Source organism: Grammomys surdaster, unplaced genomic scaffold (genome assembly GCF_004785775.1).
Source record: "Grammomys surdaster isolate TR1022 unplaced genomic scaffold, NIH_TR_1.0 267, whole genome shotgun sequence".
In the NCBI taxonomy this organism is placed as follows: Eukaryota; Metazoa; Chordata; class Mammalia; order Rodentia; family Muridae; genus Grammomys; species Grammomys surdaster.
Genome location: NW_021604708.1, coordinates 2,366,970 through 2,389,070, shown reverse-complemented (window position 1 = coordinate 2,389,070; position 22,101 = coordinate 2,366,970). Strand labels below are relative to the sequence as shown.

Here is a 22,101-nt window from a genome sequence, read left to right as displayed (position 1 = left end):
GAGAGAGAGAGAGAGAGAGAGAGAGAGAGAGAGAGAGAGAGAGAGAGGTGAGGGGGAGAGGGAGAGGGAGAGAGACATAGACATAGACAGAGAGAGAGAGACTGGCATGGGCTTTTGAAGCTTCAAAGCCCACACCCAGTTACGTCTTCCTTCAACCATATCACACTTATGCCAGCAAAATCATGGGTCTTAGTTCTTCTCAAGTAATGCCACTCCCTGGTGACTAAGCATTCAAATACATGAGCTTAAGGGGGCCCTTCCCATTCAAGTCACCTCATTCCACTCCCTGGCCCCCATAGACTTATTGCCATATCATAATGCAAAATGCATTTAATTCACATTCAAAGGCCCCATAGTGTTTCGCAGTTTTTAAACATGGTTTAAAACTCCTAAGTCTCTTCTGTGATTTATAACAATCTTTAACTTTAACCCTCTATAAAATCAAAATCAAAGTGCAAATCACATAATTCCAACATATAGTGGTACAGAATATCCATTACTATCCCAAAAGAGAGGAAAAGGATCATGGTGAGGGAATATCAGACTAAGGCTAGACCTAAAACCAGATGGGTTTCATCCTCACAGCTGCACACAATGGTCTCTCTGGGTCACCATGAAGGGACACCTCTGTTCCATGCCTGGCCTCAGCTTCTTTCCTTAGCTACAGCAGAAGATTTTGCAACCTTTTCTCGTATCCTTGACTCTAAAGCCAGAGCCATATGGCTGAAGCTGCCAAGTTCTGCTGCTCGGTGGGCTGGAACTTGGCCCCTACCTTGAATGACATCTGCATCAGCTTTCTGAGGGTGGTGGTTTCTGTCACTGCTGAAGCTCCCCTTTGGTTCCTTTACACAAATTGGAAGCTTAGCTGAATGGGGTCTTGCCCTGAGGTCACTACTCCCTTTATTCCAGTTAGCATCAGGCTTTTCTTTAAGCTGTTTATCTTCTTGAGTTGAGGACTGGATCCCCCCTCACCTTTCCCCTCTGCTTTTTCTCCATACACTGTACATTCCCAAAGAACTCTCTTTTCTTCCACAGACACAGGCCCTCATACATGTTCATAGCTGCTTTATGAACATAGCTGTTTTTTAGATATCCACCAACTGATAAATGGACAGTAAAAGTAGTGGTGTAGCTGGATCATGTGGTACATCTATTTCTAGCACATTGATTTCCATAGTGGCTATACCAGTATATGAGGGTTCCCTGTCGGCCACATCATTGCCAACGTCTATCATCTTACTCTGAGCCATTCTGACTGCAGTGACATGAAATCTCAACATCGTTCTAATTTGCATTTCCCTGGCAGCTTTTTAGACAGTTTTTAGAAATATTTCTTAGTCATTTGCATTTCTCCCTCTGAGACCTCTCTGTTCAGTTCTGTGGCCCTTTTTTTGATTGTTTTTGGTTTTTCTTGTAGGGGGAGAGTGGGATACTAGGAAGACTTTTACACAGCAAATAAGCCGTGGTAAGGTTGCAGGAGCCACAGTGGCACTGAGAGTTCTCGGCGCAGCATTGCGGCCATGGTTAACAGCGTTCTTCTGTGTTGCTGCTAGTATTGCTTAGCCACCCTGGAAGCAGTGGTGGAAGCTGCTTTAAACCTAACCTTCTCATATGGCCTAGCCTTTTAGACATTCGCTTTTTAGAAATCCAAATCTTTATTCACATAAAACCATATGAAAATAAACAGTAGCCATGTTCATAATTATCACATCAGCCCACATGCCACAGGAAAGGATAAGTTGAAGTTTGTGATTCTCTACTCTAAGCTTCTGAGTGCTGGGATCACAGGTTTGTCTCCATGCCTAACTTAGTTTTATCACTTTAAAGGCTAACTACAGTTTTACCGATATTTAAATCTTACTTAGTTTAACATACGATGTATCTACTTCCAGGCCCGCACAAGTAGTAACTAAATTCCCAGACAGAACGTCTTTATGAGTTATGCCTTCTGGTTCACAGTAAGAACTCTTACGGCATAAGCAGATGAATAAATCTAATAGGCACTGTGAAGTGAAAGAACGCAGTTTCAAAAGGTTGTAAACCTTATGATGTAGATTATATGACAATTAAAAAAAAAAAAAACAAGTCTATGGGAATGAAGTACAGACCAGTTATAGGAAGAGGTGAGAAGTTGAGAGGCAATATAATCTAATACAAGAAAGTTTGGGGAGTGATTCTGACTGGGGCTTATACAAGTCTGCATGTGGCTAAAGCCCAGGGGACTGTGTTCCACAAAGATGAAAGCAATTGAGTCTAAGTATATTTAAATATAAAGGACAAAGGACAAACTTGCTAAGTTTTAAACCAGTATATAAAACATTAGATTTCATTATGATATTTATCTATGTGGATTGTTATTTTTGGCTCATGCTCACCTACTATTGTCCTCTGACTGCTGTTAGGAAACATGATTATTCTTTAAAAATGGAAAAATTATAAGTTATATTTATTTCTTTAGTGGCAGGGTGGGGTCAGAAGACAACCTGCACCAGTCAGTTCTCTTTTAACGTGTAGGTCCCAGGGATTAAACTCAGCTTGGCAGGTTCTGTGGCAAGTGTGTTTACCTGCTGAGCTATCTCATCGACCCTTCTCTTCTCCTTTAAAGATGTATCTATTTTTAAAAGTTTTTATGTAAGTATATAGCTGCATGTTACATATATTTACCCTGTGCCCCCACCTTTCCTTTCTTCCCCTCCCATTAGTCTTCTAGACAATTTTATTCCTACTTCCATATTTTATATATATATATATATATATATATATATATATACATGTATATACATATATATGTATATATAATTTTACAGACATAATGATTCTAAAAAAGACTCCAAAGCCAAAAGAGAGTATTTTAGTCATATTTGTAGCACAAACAAGTTGTGCTAAAATGCATATTTTATAGAGTTCACAGTCTCTTGAGAAAATAAATAAATATCGATTTTGTAATATTTGGAACATAATATTACATCTTATTATTTTATTTTAGTTTTCATTTACGTTTTTGTTTTTGAGATAGAATCTTGCTATGCAGACCAAATTGGCCTCCTGAGTGCTGGGATTACAGCCGTTCACCACCAGGTCTGGCTTAATTTTACCGTTTTAAGTGCTAAACAAAAATTTACCAATGTTTAAATTCTGCTCTTATAATTTTTGTTGTTGTAGTTACATACATAGTGTGGTTAACAGATGTCACACGCGGTGACTGAATTCTAGCAGGGACTTTATGAACAAGTGCCCTTGGCTCCATGAAAATCAATTTTAGGGCATAATGTTTTCGGACTTGGGGGTAAGAGGGACACAGACTGCCTATCCTCAAACAGCAACGTTGTGAATCACCTTCAGATGGGAGTGATTAGATCTGTGTTGTTATGATTTCACTGAGTAGTAAAGAAGCCAGTCTCAGAAATAAATTTTCATGGCAATAATCATTCAAGGATGGCCCTTGACTTACTGTTACGTGGCGACAGCTACCCAGAAGGGGCAGTGCTGTGGGATTTAAGCTCTGGCTCTACCACTGTTTGTCAAAACAAACAACTGTTCAACACTTACAATTTTATTTGTCTTATGATTAGACATGATGGACCAATTTGCTAATAACCTATCTTTCACCATGTGGCCCCTGGAAACACCCAGTGTGACTTGTTATTGATGTTTTCTTCTTTTCTATATCCTTGTTGATATCCTAGCTTTCTTGACTCTTTTAAATGCATTTTAGTAAGAGTGGCCTAAGGTTAAAAGATAACTTCTTGTGGCCAGTATAGTTTCTGCTTTTTGTGATATATTGTTTATGGAGTAGCACAACCCTCAAGACAGGGGTGGAGGTGGGCAAAGAATGGAGAACAGAGGGTGGAGGGCTGGGGTATGAGACAGGACAATACAGAGCATAGGGGACTGGGTGACACAGATGACTGGAGGTAAAATAATTGTCCTCAGAGGTCTAGTTTGTAGGAAGAAAAAACAATTATAATACCAGGTAGCAAATTTCATGGATTTAAGCTGGAGACAGGTGGTAAGAGGATGCCTTCTGGACTAGTGAAAACTACGTTTACAGACCACGTAAGCCTGTCCAGAAAAGGTAAAAAGGTGCTGAGCTGGGATACTATAGTCTATGATGGAACGTGGTAGCATACATCGATAACAACAGCACTCGGGAACAAAGGAAGGAGAATTGGCAAAAGTTCAAGGCCAGGTCTGCATGGAAAGTTCCAGGCCCTTGTTAGCTACACATGGAGACCATATGGAAGATGAGTTTTAGGGAGAGATTCTGCAGCTCAGCCTGAGGCCTTGGACAGGGGACATTATGAGGAAAGGAGGAAAGAAGTGGGGGACCCGGACAGGAACCACGGTGATAAACAGTCTAGGGGTTTTCCTGAAGGTTTGGGAATCCCAGTGAAGTCTAGTGAGGAAGGTGGCCATAATTAGTTGGCAGGCTGTGAATCCATATTGTAAGAAAGGCAAAAGAGGAACAAACATTGGTTTGGAGACCAATTTAAAACTATCACAGTTGCCCAGGTGAATGGCAGGAGAAAGTGAATGAGAATGGGATGAAGGAAACATTAAGTAGCTGGAAGCACAGGGTCTTGTAGAAGAGCTGGAGGGCTGGGTGTGGTGTACAACACAAGCCTTTAATCCCAGCACTGAGAACACAGAGGCAGGCCAATCTCTCTGAGTTCTAAGCCAGCCTGGTCTACAAAGTAAGTACCAGGACAGCCAGAGCTATCCAGAGAGTCTCTGTCTCGAAAAACCAAACAAAAACAAAACAAAAAGAGAGCTGGAGGAAGTGGGTATTTATTTAGGAGGTACCCAAACTTTCAGCACACTGCTGTCAGTGAAAGTAATTATAAACTACAATTCCATACGTAAGCAGTTCATTACTATTGTAGAGAAAGAGATAGAAATGCATGATGCAGTTATGGAAGTCTGTGAACACGATTTGTGCTTTGGAGAGAGTGATGGACAGTACTCTGGCTCAGGAGACGGAGCCCCTCAGCAGAGAAAGCCACTGTAGGCTTGAGAAGGGAAACACCAGCGATAGAGCTGCTTTACTGGGAACTGAGGATCTGGGGAGGTAGCTTGGGAGTCACATGCTTGCTACACAAGCACCAGGACCCATGTTAGCATCTAGCACCCGTGTGAAACCTGGGCTTGGCCATGTACACCTGTAATCCCAGAACTAGGGAGTCAGACACAGATGGCTCATTGGGGCTTGCTGGCCAGCCAACCCAGCCAATCAGTGAGCTCCAGGTCAGTGAAAGACCCTTTCTCAAAAAATTAAGTTGAGTGGTGGAGGAAGGTGCAAATGCCTACCTCTGGCCTCCACATGCACATGCTCACAGGTGCACACATGCACACGCCCACACAGGAACTGGAGCAGTAGGAAGATGCTGGTGTCAGGAGCAAGGACAAAGCCATGGGCACCTTTTAAGGGCAGTGACAGTGTTTTCAAGAAAGAAACACAGATGTTTGTTCATGTTCTACTTAGCTATCTGACTAAATATAAGGTCTAGAGAACCAACCTACAGGTCAAACTAGCCAAATTCTCTTTAGTAACCATCTGGTGACTCAGCGACAAATCCGTTTTCTCTGACTGGATCACTTTCTGTCCCAACACAAATGGCAGTTTGATGTGGAAATTAACAAGTTACAGGATTTGGTTTTGTTTTTGAGAAAAGTGGTGGTTTGGAGTTTGATTTGGGGGATGTCCAGCTTTGATTACTAGCACAATTAAATTCTAGACCTTGAGCTAAGGATGTAGGACTGCGGTAGAGCCCTTACCTTTCATGAATGAGGAAGAAAATAAAAGGAAAGGAAAAGAAAGAAAGAAAAGGAAAAGAAAAATAAGGGAAGGGAAAGGAAGAAAAGGAAAGGAAAGGAAAGGAAAGGAAAGGAAAGGAAAGAGGAAGCAGGTTTCAGGAAGGGCTATAACTGAGGATATGTGCTCTTCTGTAAACAGTGGAATTTTTTGTCTTGTCTTGCCTTTCCCTGTCCCCTTCTCTTTGTATGCACACATACATATGTATGAGGGTGTAGTGTGTGCATGTATATGACTGTGTTTTTGAGTCAGTCTGTCATTGCTGGGCTGGCCAGCAAGCCCTAAGGATAACAGGTACAGTTTTAATGGTTTTGAATGCAGAGACTTTTCAGACTTTATTCTGAAAGCTGGAGAGAGAACCTGGGGCCTTATCTGTAGTTTGAGCCTGTGCAGGCTGTGTGGTATGCAGTCTTTGCTTCCATTTCTAGGAAGTGAAGGCAGTGATAGTAGTAACCTCGTAAAGCATTGATAAGTTTGTATCAAGCACTTAGTATAACACCTACCAAGTAATAGCCAATCTTTCTTCATTCTGGTTGACACTCAGTGTGACTGTGCGATTACTGCCTGTGTGTAAATTCCTCTGCTTACTCATGGTCCACACTTAATTCCAATTACCACCTGGATGTACTTAAGAGAACAAAAGATACATTCTTCCTCGACTAATTAGGGACAATAGCCCAAATATGGTCTTTATTTTTCTTAGATATGTGTGGAGGAAGATTGGAATTAAAGTGGGGTTAAAGAGTAAACCAAAATGTTCCCTGTTGCTGCCATACACACCAGAGGATAAACTTTCTCATCTGGGAATATTCCTATCTCTTAGGTATATTAAGGAAACAAACACCAAAAATGATCCAAATCAGCTCAACAATCTTATTAAGAAAAACTCTGATGTGGTAACATGGACCCCTCGACCTGGAGCTACCCTTGACCTGGGCAGGATGCTGAAGGACCCAACGGACAGGTTTGGCTTAAATATTTATGAGGGATAAAAATATCTTATATAATTTTTTGAATATTATGATAAAGAATTCACCTCCTGACTCACAGCAGGTCGCTACTCTACAGTACATTAAGTTATCCTTTATAATGGTTCAAGTGCTCTCATCCCCCAAAGCCTTCTTAGATAGTAAAGGGTAAGGGGCTAGTAGTTCAAAGTATTCACTGCTACCACAGAGGACCAGACTTCAATTGCCGGCTCCCATGTTTGGTGGCTCTAAGGGTTAGTTTTCACCTCAATGCAAGCATGATCTATAATATTAGCAGCACTTTTCAAAATATCAAACAAGGAAACGCAATTCCAACAGAGCTAATATTGACTCAAGAGGCCTGTAGTTTTGTAAGTACACATCCTGAGCCACGTAGTCATAAATTTCTCCCCACATATAGAAGTGCAGATGTTACAGGAAGTGGACAGCAGGGCAGCTGGTGTTATTCTTTGCTGACTTCCTAGGTATGACTACAGCCTGGTCAGCTCTCATTTTCATGGGCCAGTCACTTAGCTTACCCTTCCCTGGCATGCTCTCGCCCCACCACTCACTCAGGGTTTGACCCTGCCTGTTGTTCCCTGGTTCGTTGTTGTGCCCCTCCCATCCTGGTCCTCCCTCTGTTTGTGCCTGCAATTTAATTTTCAAATCACAATTTTCAATTTGTGATCCACTGACTGACCACCGAACCAAGGTCCTTGGTTATAACCAGTATTTTCACTCAAAAGTGAAATTCACATTCACCAGTAGAAATAAAAACTAAGTATATTGCATATAGTAAAGGTTTAGTTTCTGGAATAACTTTACAACCTGGTAGAAACAGTTCTTAGCTGGGAGTGATGGTTCACATCTCTAGTCCCAGTACTTCAATAGGCAAGAGGATTACCAAAAGTTCAAAGCCAGCCTGGTTTGTTTCAGGGTTACGGAGTAAGACCTTGTTCTCCCACCCCATCCCCACATGAAATAGTTCTTATAGGAATTATGGGCAAAATATTGAAAAGCTCTCTCGTTATTGCTGACAAGCAAATCCTTGTGAAAGTTAAAATTTCTTAAAATTCTTTGAGAGGTCCCAAGTGCTCCAACATGGAAGAGGTAGGATGCCCAGATGGAGAGTAAAGATGTTTCTTGATTGTTTCAGTTAATAATCATCCTTCAAGGGCCTTCCTTCTTCTTTGGCATCTTTCTAAGCCTCCTGACTCATCCTTGTGCAGGCCTCTCATCGTGTCCTACAGCATGCGGCTATACTGTCACCCTTATAGACATCAGAGTCACCAATGCCCTTGATAAATGCAGAACCTGGGCTTCCCTCAGGGATATGTAGGATACGACAGGTCTGAGATAGAGTCACAGCAAAGCATTCTGGGAAACAAGAACCAGTACAGTTTCATCTCAGTGCTAACATATAGTAAAGCCACCATATACTGCCTTGTGAAGGAGGAAGAAACAAGAAATCTAGGACTGTGGTCACAGAATCTTAGTCTGAAATAGTCGGCATTTAGCCAGGACTTAGGGATGAGAAGATGGTTACAAGTACAAGAGAGACAGAAAAAAAAAAAAAGAGGAGGGACATGGAAGAGGAGATAGGGAAAAGGATGGAAGAGAGGGTGAGAATGAAATTTTCTAGTCAGAGGCCATGGCCTGGCTGGGGAAGGGCAGGGCATAGACAAACAACAAAGTTAGTACATGAGTGCTGTTGATCCATAAATGACTCACTGAGACACTGGGTGCCAGAATTACAGAGGACACAGCAGGAAGAAGCCTTGGTCCTCAGGGAGCCCTCCTAGCCATGAGTTCAGAGCTGGTAAGTGGAGGCAGGAGGAGGCAGGGATACCACATGGAGGCCAGGGTCAGCATGGCCTCCTAGATCAGGGCTTTGAACCTGTCCTGCAAATAAGGAGAGCCACAGAAAATGACAGAGCAAAGGAAAATCAATCTTGAGCTGTGCTTCCAGAAACACCTCAACTTTGTAGGGGAGAATGCACTGGAGAGGAAATTAAATCTACGCCTCTGCAGTCAGGAGGCCAGAGGGAAAGCTATGGCTTCTCACAGGAAGAGATGTTGACACTTCAAACTCACACTGGGCAAGGAGTTAGAGGAGACTGGAGATATATTTCAGAAGTGATACCAAAGTGCCTCTGTAACCTTGGAGACATGATGGACTCAAAGTGAAGCTTTGAGAAGACAGACATCTGCTATTGCTTGCAAACATTTAATAGACATGGGTGTGTTTGCTTCCGTAGAGTTTTCCTTGTTTATTTCACACCCCATTACTTTCTCGAGATCCAAGAGTCCACGTTCCATGTAGGGAGCCATCTCCCCAGAATGAACAGAGCTTTAGGACTGTCTGTATGACTAACCGGATTGAAATATAAAAGTGGACATCTGTCTGTAAGCCGGAGTTTGATTAAGAACCGGAACACAATATATCTGAGACAATAATGTACTATAGGCGAAAGTCATTTGTATGCTCAAATATTTGCTGGGCACCATGTGGTCTGACTTTTACTGGAGATGTAAATAAACATTTGTTCAACCCAGAAGGACACGTTAACAGACCAAAGAACCAGACCCACCCGAGTGTAGCTTGGTGAATCAGTGAGTTCATTGGGGCCACTTATAGGGATATGATTGGATCAAAGGCAACTTATTACAGAAAATTCCAAGCTGGATACAGTTCCACTCATAAAAGCTGCATCCCTGGAACTCCCAGAGCAGTCTGTGGGCAGCTCCCAAGAAGGGTGCCCTCCCCCCACCCCCATCCCCTCAACACCCCATTCCCTGTAGCTGGCTTATATAGCTTGGGGATGGAGTCTTGTTTAGCCTTTGAGGTTTCTTAGCTTGCTGAGTCTTAGGATCCCCTACTCCCAGTAGGAGCTATTTTGATTTTCTTCTGTTCTTTCACCAAATGCTTATCCTAATTGGGATGCAGAAGCGTCTGAGTGCCAACATCCACAAAGTTGGCACAAGCCGATTATATTCAACATCTCCATCACCTAGTAATTTGGAGCAAAAGGGTCCCAATCAGGGATCTTGTGCCTTTCAATCTCCAGATATACACAAGATTAGTCAATGAAATATGACTTGGGAGCCTTGCCTATTACATGGTGTGTAGGAAACAGTGTGGCTTAGGCTAGGGAAGGATTCTGATAATCATTTCAACGTCTCACTGCTTTTTTGACCGACCCTCCTCATCTCTGTGTCTTTAAGCAAGGGCATTGTGGAGCCTCCAGAAGGGACAAAAATTTACAAGGATTCCTGGGACTTTGACCCATACCTGAAGATCTTGAATTCTGCTGTCAAAGATGAAATCTTCCTTCACTCATCCTGGATTAAAGAGTACTTCACTTGGGCTGGATTTAAGAATTACAACCTGGTGGTCAGGGTATGCCTCCACTCTCTTGTAATTTGGAGATCTTTGGAATCCTCCACTTTCTAGTTTGTTTTCTAATTAGCACTTGGGAAGCTGTACAAACTGTCCAGCAGAGAATAGACGAGCCATGTGATAAATAATTCTCCTTTGAAACGGAAGGGGCCATTAAGCACAGCTCAGTTTAACTTTTGTAGTATTTTTTTCTCCTATCACAATGATTTCTTTTTAACCACCATATAAAACAGGTTTCCCTACAGCATTTTCATCTGTCCTTTGTTTGGGTTGGGTCCTCCACCTCCCGGAATCCTGTCCTCTGTACCCTTCTGCTCCTGGTGTTCCCTTTCTATGTGTTCTTCATTAACCCCCCCTCACCCTGCTCCCTTGTGGCTGTCTTGTACATTGTCTGACATGCTAGGAATGCTTAACTGTGAGGCTAGATGGTGGAGTCCACACAGAGGGGCATCAATGGAACAGCATAAGACAGAAGCCACTAAATCCTATCTGCAACTGTGCTAAGGACCAAATAGCATAAAACAGGGGCAAGCATGAATGCTGAACAGGAATTAGCCCCATAACATGCCAATTACCAGCTTTGGCATTCATGTGATGGGTAAACTGAGGCAAGTAGCCATTGAGGGTAAGTGCTAGAGCTGCTGATGGGGAGTGGATCCAGACATCTACAGGGGCTGATGCCAAAGGTAGCCAGTGATTAGAGAAGTTCCTCAGCTGACTTTTCTCTGAGATAACAAAATTTAATTTACTGAGCTGGCACTTCCTGTGGCCAGTAGAAAAGCTAGGAGCTCTTTTAACTCTTTGAGGTCGGTAAGAAAGAGAAGAAAAGAAAGAAAACACACACACGTAGATGAAGCAAAAGGCAAAATCCAATAACTTTATACACACTAATATATACATATGTGCATACATACTTGCATACAGACCCACAGACAGACATATACACATTCACATAGAGTGGTTAGAGCAAAGCTCCAGCAACCAGGCTCCAAGCATTTCACACATCTACATACATACATATATACATGCATGGTCCAACATACACCCAGACAGCTTAACATATATACATACATATACATAGTTGATGAGTGGAAGGAACAATGTCCCAACCTCCATTCACACAAACTTTACACATATACATACATACATACATACATACATACATACATACATACACATAGTTGATGGATGGAAGGAACAATGTTCCAGCCACCCATACTTTCTTCTTTCTTCTGTAGATTATATATCCCAGCTAATTTTTTTAAGCAGTATAAAATTACAATATGATTACATTTTTGTTTTCTTAGTGAATGATTATGAGAAAACAGTGTGTTCTCCAATATCTTTACAAGAAATAACATTACATAATACAGGCAAAGAAAATAAATTATTCCCCAAACCCACATACATTTCTAACTAAGCAACTTGTTATAGACTAACAAAGTGTGAGCAAGCAAGGCAGTTTTCTCAGCCAGTTTCTCTTATTGGCAAGCAGCAATTTGCAGTTTCAAAAAAGGAGTGATTGTTTTATTATTTATCTTTAAAAGTAATCTTGTAAGAATGTTAAAAGAATCACAACTCTAAACTTTTACATAAAAATCAGTTATATCTACCTCAAATCCTCAGAAAGTGTATATACTCATCAGAAAACCTTAAGAAAGCTGAGGGGAAACATGAGTATAAGAAATCAATCATCACCAGTCCAGCCTCAGTGAGAGTCTCATTAGCCAGGGCTGCCATTGTTCTTGTCCCCTGACTTTAAAAGGTCCCTTGCTTAACTAGTAAGAGTCTGTTTATCTGAACTTCAAATGGTTCCCTAAGGTTTTCTACATCGGAAACAGTAGCAAAACATCTCAACCTAGCTTCACTAACACCTTCATTTTTCCAAATGTTTTCTAAGGGTAGTGGTGGTCATTGCTGACAATCTATGTCTCTATGTTCTTCCTAGGGTGGCATTGAATCATTAATCTGCTGCAGCAACAATGCCTGAAAGAGGCCAAGCATTATTATTGTGAGTGCCAGAGATACTGTTCAGTGAGGGACCAGAAGCCCCCTTAAGGTTTTCATATAACTCTTAGATTAAAAGGGATGTGAAGCCAGCAAGCAGAGTAGAACTCTGTAACAGCATGAAATCCTCAGGACGAGTTCTCCTCAGGGTCATGCCACACTGAGGCTCACTCATATGGTTGTGGTAACCAGTAGGATGTATTCCATGATTTCTAAAGCCACTTGTCAGTCCTCCCTGCATGGCTCTCAGAAAGCACACATGTGCAAAGCTCTGGCTATATGCTTCTCAAGGTCTGCCAAAAGCAGAGCAGGCTGGAGATGCAGCTCTGTGTAGAGCGCATGCTTTGCATGCAGGAGACGCTGGCTTCAATACCTAGTATGGCAACAATCAAACTTAGCAGACAGCGGGTGCAAGAGAAAGAAGAGGCCCGCGGTAGGCAGTGGTCAGGGCAATTGGTCCACTGGCGACACCTGACTTACATCTGGTGCCTGGGGTTGAACAAGCAGCAGTCTTGGATGACAGTAGGATGTGGGCAGCATTCACAGACACCCACAGGTACTGGCTGCCCTCAGGAAAGGACCAATCCCCAGTTTACTGTGCAGTCCCTGAGCATCAATACCAGGTCACACCTGCTGTACGCCAAAGTCACGGTTCTCGAGAAGCACACTTTTCATGCCAGCCTGCAGCGATATTTTCCCTGGTCAATGATGAACTAAACACTGTGTGAGTGTGTGTGTGTTGGTGAAAGATGCTAGCTCTCCCGACCCACCCCCTTCTTGGGATGAGTTATTTTAAGATGAGACAATTTTTATATTTGAGGCATTCAAACATTCTTTTTTTAATGACATAAAAGAATAGGTATAAGACTATTTATATTGTTTTAAATATTATAAAACGGTGGTACTTAGATTAGCTCTCAACTATTTTTAAGGAAATCATCTTTGAAACCCTAAGCCCTGGGAAACTGAATGATTTTTTCACTTGGGTAATCAGCTTGGAAATGAAATCTTAAGAATTTTTGATGATTATACTTCTTTAAAATTTTACATTGCATTTGTATATGTTTGTCTGTATGTATGTATCTGTGTGTACGTGTGTTTGTGCTATAGTGAGTGTGTAGAGGTCAGAGCGCAACTCATGGGAATCAGTTCCCTCCTTCCAGCCTGTGGGTTCCAGGCACTGGACTTGTGTGGCCAGCCCTGGTGGCAAGCACCTTTACCTGCTGAGCTGTCTCGCTGGCCCAATGAATGTATTTCTGTTTAGCTGCTATATGATGTGAGACATATTCCACATTTTATTTCCCCCATCTGAAGGCTTCCGGTGCTCCTTGCTGTCACATTGCTAATAATGCTCTGTGCTACAGAAGTTCGAGCAGTGAGAGGAAGCAGTTTTGCTGATGTGGAAGGATGTAATGCTATCAGCTCAAGAGAGACTGAAATAGAGGAAGGAGGAAGTAGAGAGGAAGGGAGGAAGTTGAGGGGGTATTTCAAGTAACCACTATTCTTTTAGGGTATTTAAGATTTCCATAGAGTTTGCATTTCTGAAAGACCTCTACCACTTGATGAATGTTCTACCATTTACTGTCCTGTAATTTGCACAGATGATTGAAACAGATGAAGACTTCAGCCCGCTTCCTGGAGGGTACGACTATCTGGTGGACTTTCTAGATTTATCCTTTCCGAAAGAAAGACCCAGCCGGGAGCATCCTTATGAAGAAGTGAGCAGACCCCCGGTGGGGCCCCTTCCTCTCCCTCTTCCTCTTCCTCTTCCTCTCCCTCCCTCTCCTTCCCCTGCCCACTGTCCTCTCTCCTTCCCTCCCCTTCTCTTCCTGTCTTTACCACTGTCCTGTCCTACCACCACATCTTTCTGTTGACTCAGAAACACAGCTCAAAATAACTAAGGCATGATTTGTCCTTGAGCCAAATATAAGTGACTGTGACCTAGGGACACGAGTAAGTATTGCTCCAAGTTCCACACTCTACAACATGGAGATGATTTAGGAAGTTTTAAATTTCAGGATGAAGTAACGTCTTAAGGAATTTCCCAAAGAGAAGAACATCAGGTAGGCAGGTCACAGCAAAGCAGGGAATGCTCTGCTACAGTCTTCACAGGCTATTTGGTGACATTCTTAGGTTTGGGGATGTTGGAAACCCGTGGTCTGCTAAGTTAATGCATTCCAAAGGTTTTGTCTGATAAGACAAGGGAATGTTGTCTCAGACACAGATCAGCGATGGGTGGCTGTTAAAGGAGCTGAAGACAGCCTAGGATGATTTTGACTATGGTTTATATCTGTCCAGCACCATGAAGTTCTAGTCAGCCAACCAGCTTTTTAGATTTCTTACAACTGTGGTGGATTTTCATCCTGGGTACTTCATGGACTCTTCAGTGTCCAGGAGAACCTTAGATAATCTGTAAGAAGACCTTTGCTACAGTCATGGCATTTCCAGTGTTCTCCTAAGCCAATTGTCAAAAGTAAAACTGATTCATTAAAAGTTCTATTATTCCAAGGTGCACTGGGAGAGGACAAAAGGGTTAGTCAGCCTGGATTCTCCCTCCAGGTTTCTCCAAAATAGTGAAGAGTCACCATTTCTCAGGCCTCCATGAGATATAATAGAAATCCTCACAAAGTGTGCTTAAGTTCCGGGGAAATCAGATGCCTTTCTAAGAATCCTGATCTTTATCTCTCAGCCATGGCCCACTCCAGTGGCTACTTAAGCCTTAGGCCGCAGACATAATTTATCCATTCACTTGCACAGCCATGGACATAAACTGAATCTAAATGGTTTACATGCTTCAAATATGGAGGTAAGGAGCAAGCCAAAATCTGAAGGTTAATGTCAAATCAGGCTACACAGAAAAGCAAACGGAGTGTGACAAACATTCGTGAGACTTGGCACATAACCATACAACCAATGCAAATGGCTCAACAGAGCTTTCATAGTAACAGTTCTTTGAAATGTACCTGTCAAACACATTAGTGACAAGAGCACAAAACAAAACAAGGACTGAACCGGGAGAGTGCCCCAGGAACTCCACATACCATAAAACCCAACCAATAGAATCTTCTTCACAAACAAGGCCAGAAGCCAAGGATCCTTATCTGCTCAATATGTGTTCACAGGCAACTAATACCCAAGGGTCAGAGAATGAAGAAAGCTCCCTGCTGGGAATCTACCTCCTTCCAGCCCAGCCTCAGATATCCGAGGAAATTTTAGTAGTCTGGCAACAGCAGAATTCCATCTCGGTCTCTAAGGGAGCTCAGTGAGAATCTCTGGAGAGGAAGTCAATGCAGACATGTTTTATGGGGCTCCAGTTTCCAGCGAGTCCCTTGACATGCCCCGAGATGTCCAGGTGGTGGGGTAGGGATTCCTTAAAGACTTTAATCTCCTGATTTAAGGGAGCTCTGCTCTTTGGCAGGTTGGACACACCCACTTGTTGCCACGAACACTGAGGATGGCGGCAGCATGCCTGCTGCTTTTGGCAGTAATATCATTTATTGAGCACCTAGTGTATAACCTCATGTTAAGTGTTTTCTGGTCATAGACTTACTTGTTTTCCCTACAGCTCTATGAGGAATGTCAGCTTTAATCTTCATTTTATAGATGAAGAAACTGAGGTAGTAGTTATTACATCGTGAAGCTCGACCCTGGATTTGAGCTGTGGAATCTGCCCAGCTGGCCCAGCTTCTCATCGGCACCCTGCTTTCTGCCACTCTGTCCCAGCGCTCTTGGCTCCCTCCTTCCATCCTCAGCCTGTGACCTGCATCCAGGAGGCTTCTCCCTTTCTCCTTTCTTTCGCTCTTCGCTCCTGCCAGCGTGGCAGCTACTTTTTCTGAGGATATGGGGGAATGAACTCTCACATTGCCAGGGCCCCCTAAGAGCTGCTGTGTTGCCATTTCAGATCCGTAGCCGTGTGGATGTCATCAGGTATGTGGTGAAGAACGGCCTGCTGTGGGATGACTTGTATATCGGATTCCAGACCCGATTGCAGCGGGACCCTGATATATACCATCATCTGTAAGCCTAGCCTGAGAATGCTCGATGCCACGGGGCTGTGGTGGGGGAGGGGCATGGGGCACAGGGGGTGTACAGGGAAGTTGTAGTCAGTGGCTGACTGTGTTCCCCAAGTTAGCAGACATAGTAGAGGCTCCATCCTTTTTTCTCTGTGTTTTTAAGATAGCATATCATCCTGTAGTCCAGGCTAACTCCTGACAATCTCTGCTTCACCGTCTCTCAGAGGCTGGGTTTACAGGAATATACCATCATATCTGGCTCTTCTTTTTAACAAAAAAAGAAACTTGAACTCAGTGTTTTGTAGACTGAATGGTTTACAGGAATAACCCACTGTATTTGTGCTTGTTTATACTCAGAAACCCCATGTATTATGAAGACCATATTTGGAATCTGAGAACGAACAATTTTCTGTTTTTACATGTACAAGATCAGTAAAGAAAATGTAGTCTTATCATCACTACTGGCCCTGTGAAAAGATGAAAACATTTAATTTTTAAAATTCCTATTATTTAAAATGTCTGTTCTGCAGAGATGGTTTAGCGGTAACAGGTTCTATTGGTAAGCCTGCTGGCCTGGATTCAATCCCAGGGGGACATACGGTGGAAGGAGAGAGATGACTATTGAAAGTTGTTCTCTGACCTCCACATGGACACCATGCACACCTGCATGCATTCACACACACATAGAAACACACAAACTAGTTAGAGTAGAATTTTTTAAAATCAGAATGTCTTAAGTAAATCCCTCTAGCAAGTGCATTAAAATATTCATTTACATTTTTTAAAACTTATTTCCTTTACAATTCTGGTTTTCTTTGTTTGGTTGGGTTGGTTGAGACAGGCCCTCACTCTATAGCCTGGATCAGGCTGTAAGTCATGACATAACCTAAGCTGTTCCCAAACCTCCCATGATCCTTCTTGGCACAGCTTCCAAAATGCTGAGATAACAGGTGTGAGCCACCACATGCAGCCTCCACCCTTCATTGTCTTAAAACTGTATTTTAAAGTGTAAAGAATGTAGGCATATGTGTCTGTTACAGCCGTTATGGTTTCGATTGCCCCTCCTATGTGTAAAACCTGTTTCCTGCCCCTCCCTCTGCCCACTCTCAGGATGACTCTTGATAAAGGGCTATGCGTCTTCCTGGCCTGTATCTCTGCATACCCACACTTTTGTAGATAGAGTGTCTTCAATAACATGTCACGTATTGTTGGGGGTAGGGGGAAATGATACCACAGTATCTCAGTGCCACATCAGTATAGACATTCTGCAACTTCCTCTAGAATGGTCCAACTACAACCCAGAGCTTTCTTTCCTGCCCATCTTCTTATTCTTGGAGTTGGAACATGCAAGTTTTATTCATTTTTTCTTTTTTTTAAGATTTATTCATTTATTTAATATATGTGAGTACGCTGTAGCTGTACTCCACACACCAGAAGAGGGCATAAGATCCCATTACAGATGGTTGTGAGCTATCATGTGGTTTCTGGGAATTGAACTCAGGACCTCTGGAAGAGCAGTCAGTGCTCTTAACCACTGAGCCATCTCTCCAGCCCTGTTCATTTTCAACAGAGCACATGTAACAAGTGCTGTAGAGCAAAAACACAGGACACCCCAGGTTTCTTCCTCTGTCTTAATTAATGGCAAATTTGCTAGTTAATGGCAAAGGAGTCAGAACAGTTCTTCCGTATGCACATGTGCACATATGCATGTATGCATGGTATACATGTGGAGGTCATAGAACACTCAGGGTGACTGCATAAGGAAAAGCAGATAAAAGGGACCCGTGGCTCAAATCCATCTTCAGGGTATTGAGATAGGGTGGAAGTGTGCACACTCTGGCAGTCCAGCCAAGCTGTGGTCTGACTGGGCCATTACCTCAATTTTCAGTCTGTACAGCAGGGTGGATGGAAGAAGCCCTAATTACCTCTTCTCACTTCAGGGAATGAGCCGGGTCCTTCAGGAAGGTCACTTCTGTTCCTGGTATAGCCTCGCCCCTTCGTGGTGAAGTACAGAGGTGTTTTGCAGGGGCAGGCGCGGGGGAGGGCTCTGTTCTTTCTGGAAATCAAGATGACCACAGGTTAGGATAGTGAATTATCGTTACATCTTTATCCTTAGCTTTAGCTTTAGCAGGAAGCTGGGTTATGTAGGCAGATACCCTTTAGTCATCAATATGCCAGTGCAGAGCCCAGGAGTCTGAGCTACAGTGATGGAGACAGAAGCAAACAATTTATATTTGGTATCTGGTTCATCTTTCCTTCCCTGTTTCCAAGCACACTGTGAGGTTTTCCCAGCGAGGACACTGCTGTTCTCACTCTTGCACCCAGCATGGCCACCACCAGTCATTCTTCCATCTCTAAATCTTTTCTCCTATGGGCATTTTAATGCCAGCCTACCTGATACTGTACACCAGGATTCAGACCTCCTTTAACAGTCTTTGGCCATTGAGCCCTTCCTAGCTTTTCACCATTTGAAACAGTGATTGGATGAATCATGTTTGCATCTTTTGGCACATTTCCTGTGCTTTCCTCAGGGTGAGTTCTTATGTGTGCCATTTCTGAGTCTAGTTCAGCAGTCATCCAGACCATTCTTCAGGAAGCAGGTTCACCTTCCCACATCTAAGGGGATGTGGTCACCTTCGCTAATACTCCAACCTGATGCTTTGTGTATCTTGTATGAAGGTTACTTTCACTAATGGGAATTCCTTAAAGTGGGCTCACCACAGACAGACAGATGTCATCCTGTTTTAAGGGACTCTGAAAACTCAGAAACTGAAATAGCAGGGCAAGACTGTCCTCTGGGGAAAGCTGAGACCAGGCACCAAAAAAAATTCTGGCCAAGAAAGAGGCATCAACATTCAAAGCTGATGTCTCTCTGCTTTGTTTCTTGCAGGTTTTGGAATCATTTTCAGATAAAACTCCCTCTAACACCACCTAACTGGAGGTCGTTCCTAATGCACTGTGGTTAGACCGGACCTGGCATGTCCCAGGTAAGCACCGTGTGGGGCTGGTAGACACCTAGCCATATACCCATGGCATTCGCTTCATCACCTGAATTACAGGAAGCATGACTTCCAGGGGATCATGAAAGAGAGATTACATAAAAACAGTGAGGTGTAAGAATAAATATATAAAGGTATAAAGAAAACATAAAGACAACTAGAAAGATCATCGTCTCAGAGTCCACAGTCTCCTTGAAAGAGTTGAGGTGTCACAGACTGCTAAGGAAAACAGGTGCTGTTTTGGAGAGAAACCCTGAGTCCAAAAGGAGAGAGAACAATAAAATCAGGAAAGAGAATTGCTAAAAGCAATGACTGAGACAGAGCCTGAGATCAGCTTTGTGACATAAGTCAGATTTGTCGTTTCTACGGCCAGGCATAGAGTCTTGTTAGCTGTGCTGCAAAGCTTGTTCCAACCTACATGTGACCAAAAGGACACATGCTGTGGAAATGGTAATTTTCTTGACCCATGCATTTATATTGATTTATTCCACCAATGCCTACCCCTTTGTATTTACTATATGTGTTAACACTTGCCTCTCCGGTACAGTGTCAGGGCTGAAGAGATGACTCAATTGGGAAAGTGTTTGTCATACATATGGGAATCCAAGTTACTCTCCAGCATCCATACAGAAAGGCAGGCTTGGTGGAGATGTTTGTCATTCCAGTGCTGGTGAGAGGAAGACAGGCAGATCTCTGGGGCTTGCTGGCCAGCCTAGCCTAACCAGTGGGTTCCAGCCAATGAGATCCAGTCTTAAAACAAGGTAGCCATCTCTTGAGGAAGATGCCAGACCTGACCTCTGGCACATGTACAAGTTCATGAACATACATATAAAGTAGACAGTGTTGTATAATCGCCCTAGTGCACAGCACCACACCCCCAGTGCATAATTTTATAGGTGATAAAGGAGAAAAAGAACACAGAAAGTAACTGACAAAAGCAATTGAGGGAAGGAAGGGTTTGTTTTAGCTCATAGTTAGGATACAGACAATGTTGTTGGGGGAAGGCCTACAGTAGGATCAACAGCTGGCAGGTCACACTGTGCCCCAGTCATCTCAGAGAGAGATGGATATTTGTGCTTTGCTCACTTGCTCTTTCTGTTCAATCTAGGACCCCAGCCCATAGGATGGTGTCTGCACATTCAAGATGGGTCTTCCCTGCTTGGATAAACCTTTCTGGAAACACTTTCATAGACACACCCATAACTACCATTATTCATTGGCAGTGTCTTTTATTCAGAGACAGCAAACAATACCCAAAACTAAAGTATTTGATCTTACATCTTGAATGCAGCAGTTTATGCCAAAGAAGACAAGTTTCTATCAGCAATGGACAAACACTACATTTAAGGGATGTTCACATATGTGTCTGTTGTACATTATTGCATAGACTGACTCAAAACTATTTTATTGGGGCTGGTGATGTGGATTGGTAGTATAGCATGTGCTTTGAGTGCATGAGACCTTGGGTTCCACCTCAGTATGCCCCCAAATTCATCCCATCTATACTCCTGTGCAAGGAGACCTAAGGAAAGCCAAGAATGAGCTCTGTGTGGGAAATAGAGCCTAACGAAAGGAAAAAGTGAGTCCCAGCATAGTAGGGACAGGAAGGGAAAGCTACAAGACTCCAGCAGCAAAAAGAAAGAAAGCTGGAGAAAAGATAGCCTTCTGGGAGGAAGGTGGGGAGACTTGAAGAAAATGGGAAAGAGGCAGTGCTACTGGCCAAAGGAAGGATGTAGATCCGTCTCTGGGCTGCTTCACAACAGTGTTTTCAGTTTTTCAGAGAGCTGTTGGCACCATCTCCTTTCCAAACACAGGCTGGGAGCCCAAAGGTCCCATCTCACTAGAAATACTTTGATTCTGTTGTGAAATGTTTCAATCAATGAAGCCTGGGAGTTTTAATAGGTTCTATAGATCTTTGATTGATGGCTCATGAGAACACCAGTTAATAATCTTAAAGAGAGAATATTTTTTAAAATCTATAGAGAATAAGAATATTTGTCTTCAAAATAACCACAACAAAAAGCCATGAAAAAGTATTCCTTTTAGAATTTGATAAACATTGTTTCAAATAGACAAATAAGTTGCCTGTGGGGTTTTTTTCTATTTGATTATTTCCGATGTACTCATGTGTTTCTAAGGAACTGTAATTATTAACCAGAGTTCTCCTTTGCATGTTGTTTTGCCATCCTTTGCCTGCCACAGTCAAGTGCACTCTCTGACTCTGTCACCTACCTCTCGATTTTGACCTCAGAGTTGCTGCCTAACTAATCAATGGAAGATGGGCTATCTCCTTCTCATTAAAATAAGCAGCATGAACAGTAGACTATTCTTGTTTATATCACACTAGGAAAAATACAAATGCTTGGAAGTCAGAGATTAGACTTTGTGATTTATACTAGAAAGTAAATCATTCAGTTGCTACTAAAATAATATAATGTTTATCGATATATATGTTCAGATGTATATGATGGGCAAATAAAAGATTGTTTTAAAACAGAAGTTTGTTTCTCTGTAGCCCAGGCTGACCTCAAACTAGTGGCAATCCTCTTGCTTCAGTAGTCCAAATGCTGAGGTTGCAGGAGTCACCACACTGGACTAAGATCTGTAACTTGGGATAAAAAGTCTCACCTTTCTACTGAACTCTTAGAAATGCTGCTTTAAAGGTTATCGTGGTCACCTTTTCATTTCTCTTCCTGGCATCAACAGTCCCCTCAGCCCTCTGGAGTGAGACTTCCTTCTCTCTGGCTTGAGCAAAAGTGAAACTGTATTTGGTAGGCATTTTTCATATCCTTTAATGAATTTTAAAGGAAATTCCCCTTTTAGTAATGCGTTATAGAAAGGATTGGGAGAGAGGGAGGGGTGAGGGAGGGAGGGAGGAAGGGAGGGAGGGAGGGAGGGAGGG

The 22,101-nt window shown here is 42.7% G+C and overlaps 1 protein-coding gene and 1 long non-coding RNA gene across 5 annotated transcripts in view; one reads left to right on the top strand and one right to left on the bottom strand.

Moving 5' to 3' along the window:
- Positions 1–21,698, top strand: part of LOC114628330 (cytidine monophosphate-N-acetylneuraminic acid hydroxylase) — a 56,701-nt gene extending 35,003 nt beyond the window's left edge. For all 4 annotated transcript variants that reach the window (XM_028776300.1, XM_028776299.1, XM_028776301.1 and 1 more), the window contains 6 exons: positions 6,636–6,776; positions 10,006–10,180; positions 13,789–13,905; positions 16,089–16,204; positions 19,091–19,187; positions 20,308–21,698. In XM_028776300.1, the coding sequence (XP_028632133.1) occupies positions 6,636–6,776; positions 10,006–10,180; positions 13,789–13,905; positions 16,089–16,204; positions 19,091–19,166 (625 nt within the window). In that variant the 3' untranslated portion in view covers positions 19,167–19,187; positions 20,308–21,698. The remainder of the gene's footprint in view (positions 1–6,635; positions 6,777–10,005; positions 10,181–13,788; positions 13,906–16,088; positions 16,205–19,090; positions 19,188–20,307) is intronic.
- Positions 17,937–22,101, bottom strand: part of LOC114628333 — a 32,849-nt gene continuing 28,684 nt past the window's right edge. Inside the window, exon 4 of the long non-coding RNA XR_003712473.1 lies at positions 17,937–18,256. This is a non-coding gene — a long non-coding RNA (uncharacterized LOC114628333). The remainder of the gene's footprint in view (positions 18,257–22,101) is intronic.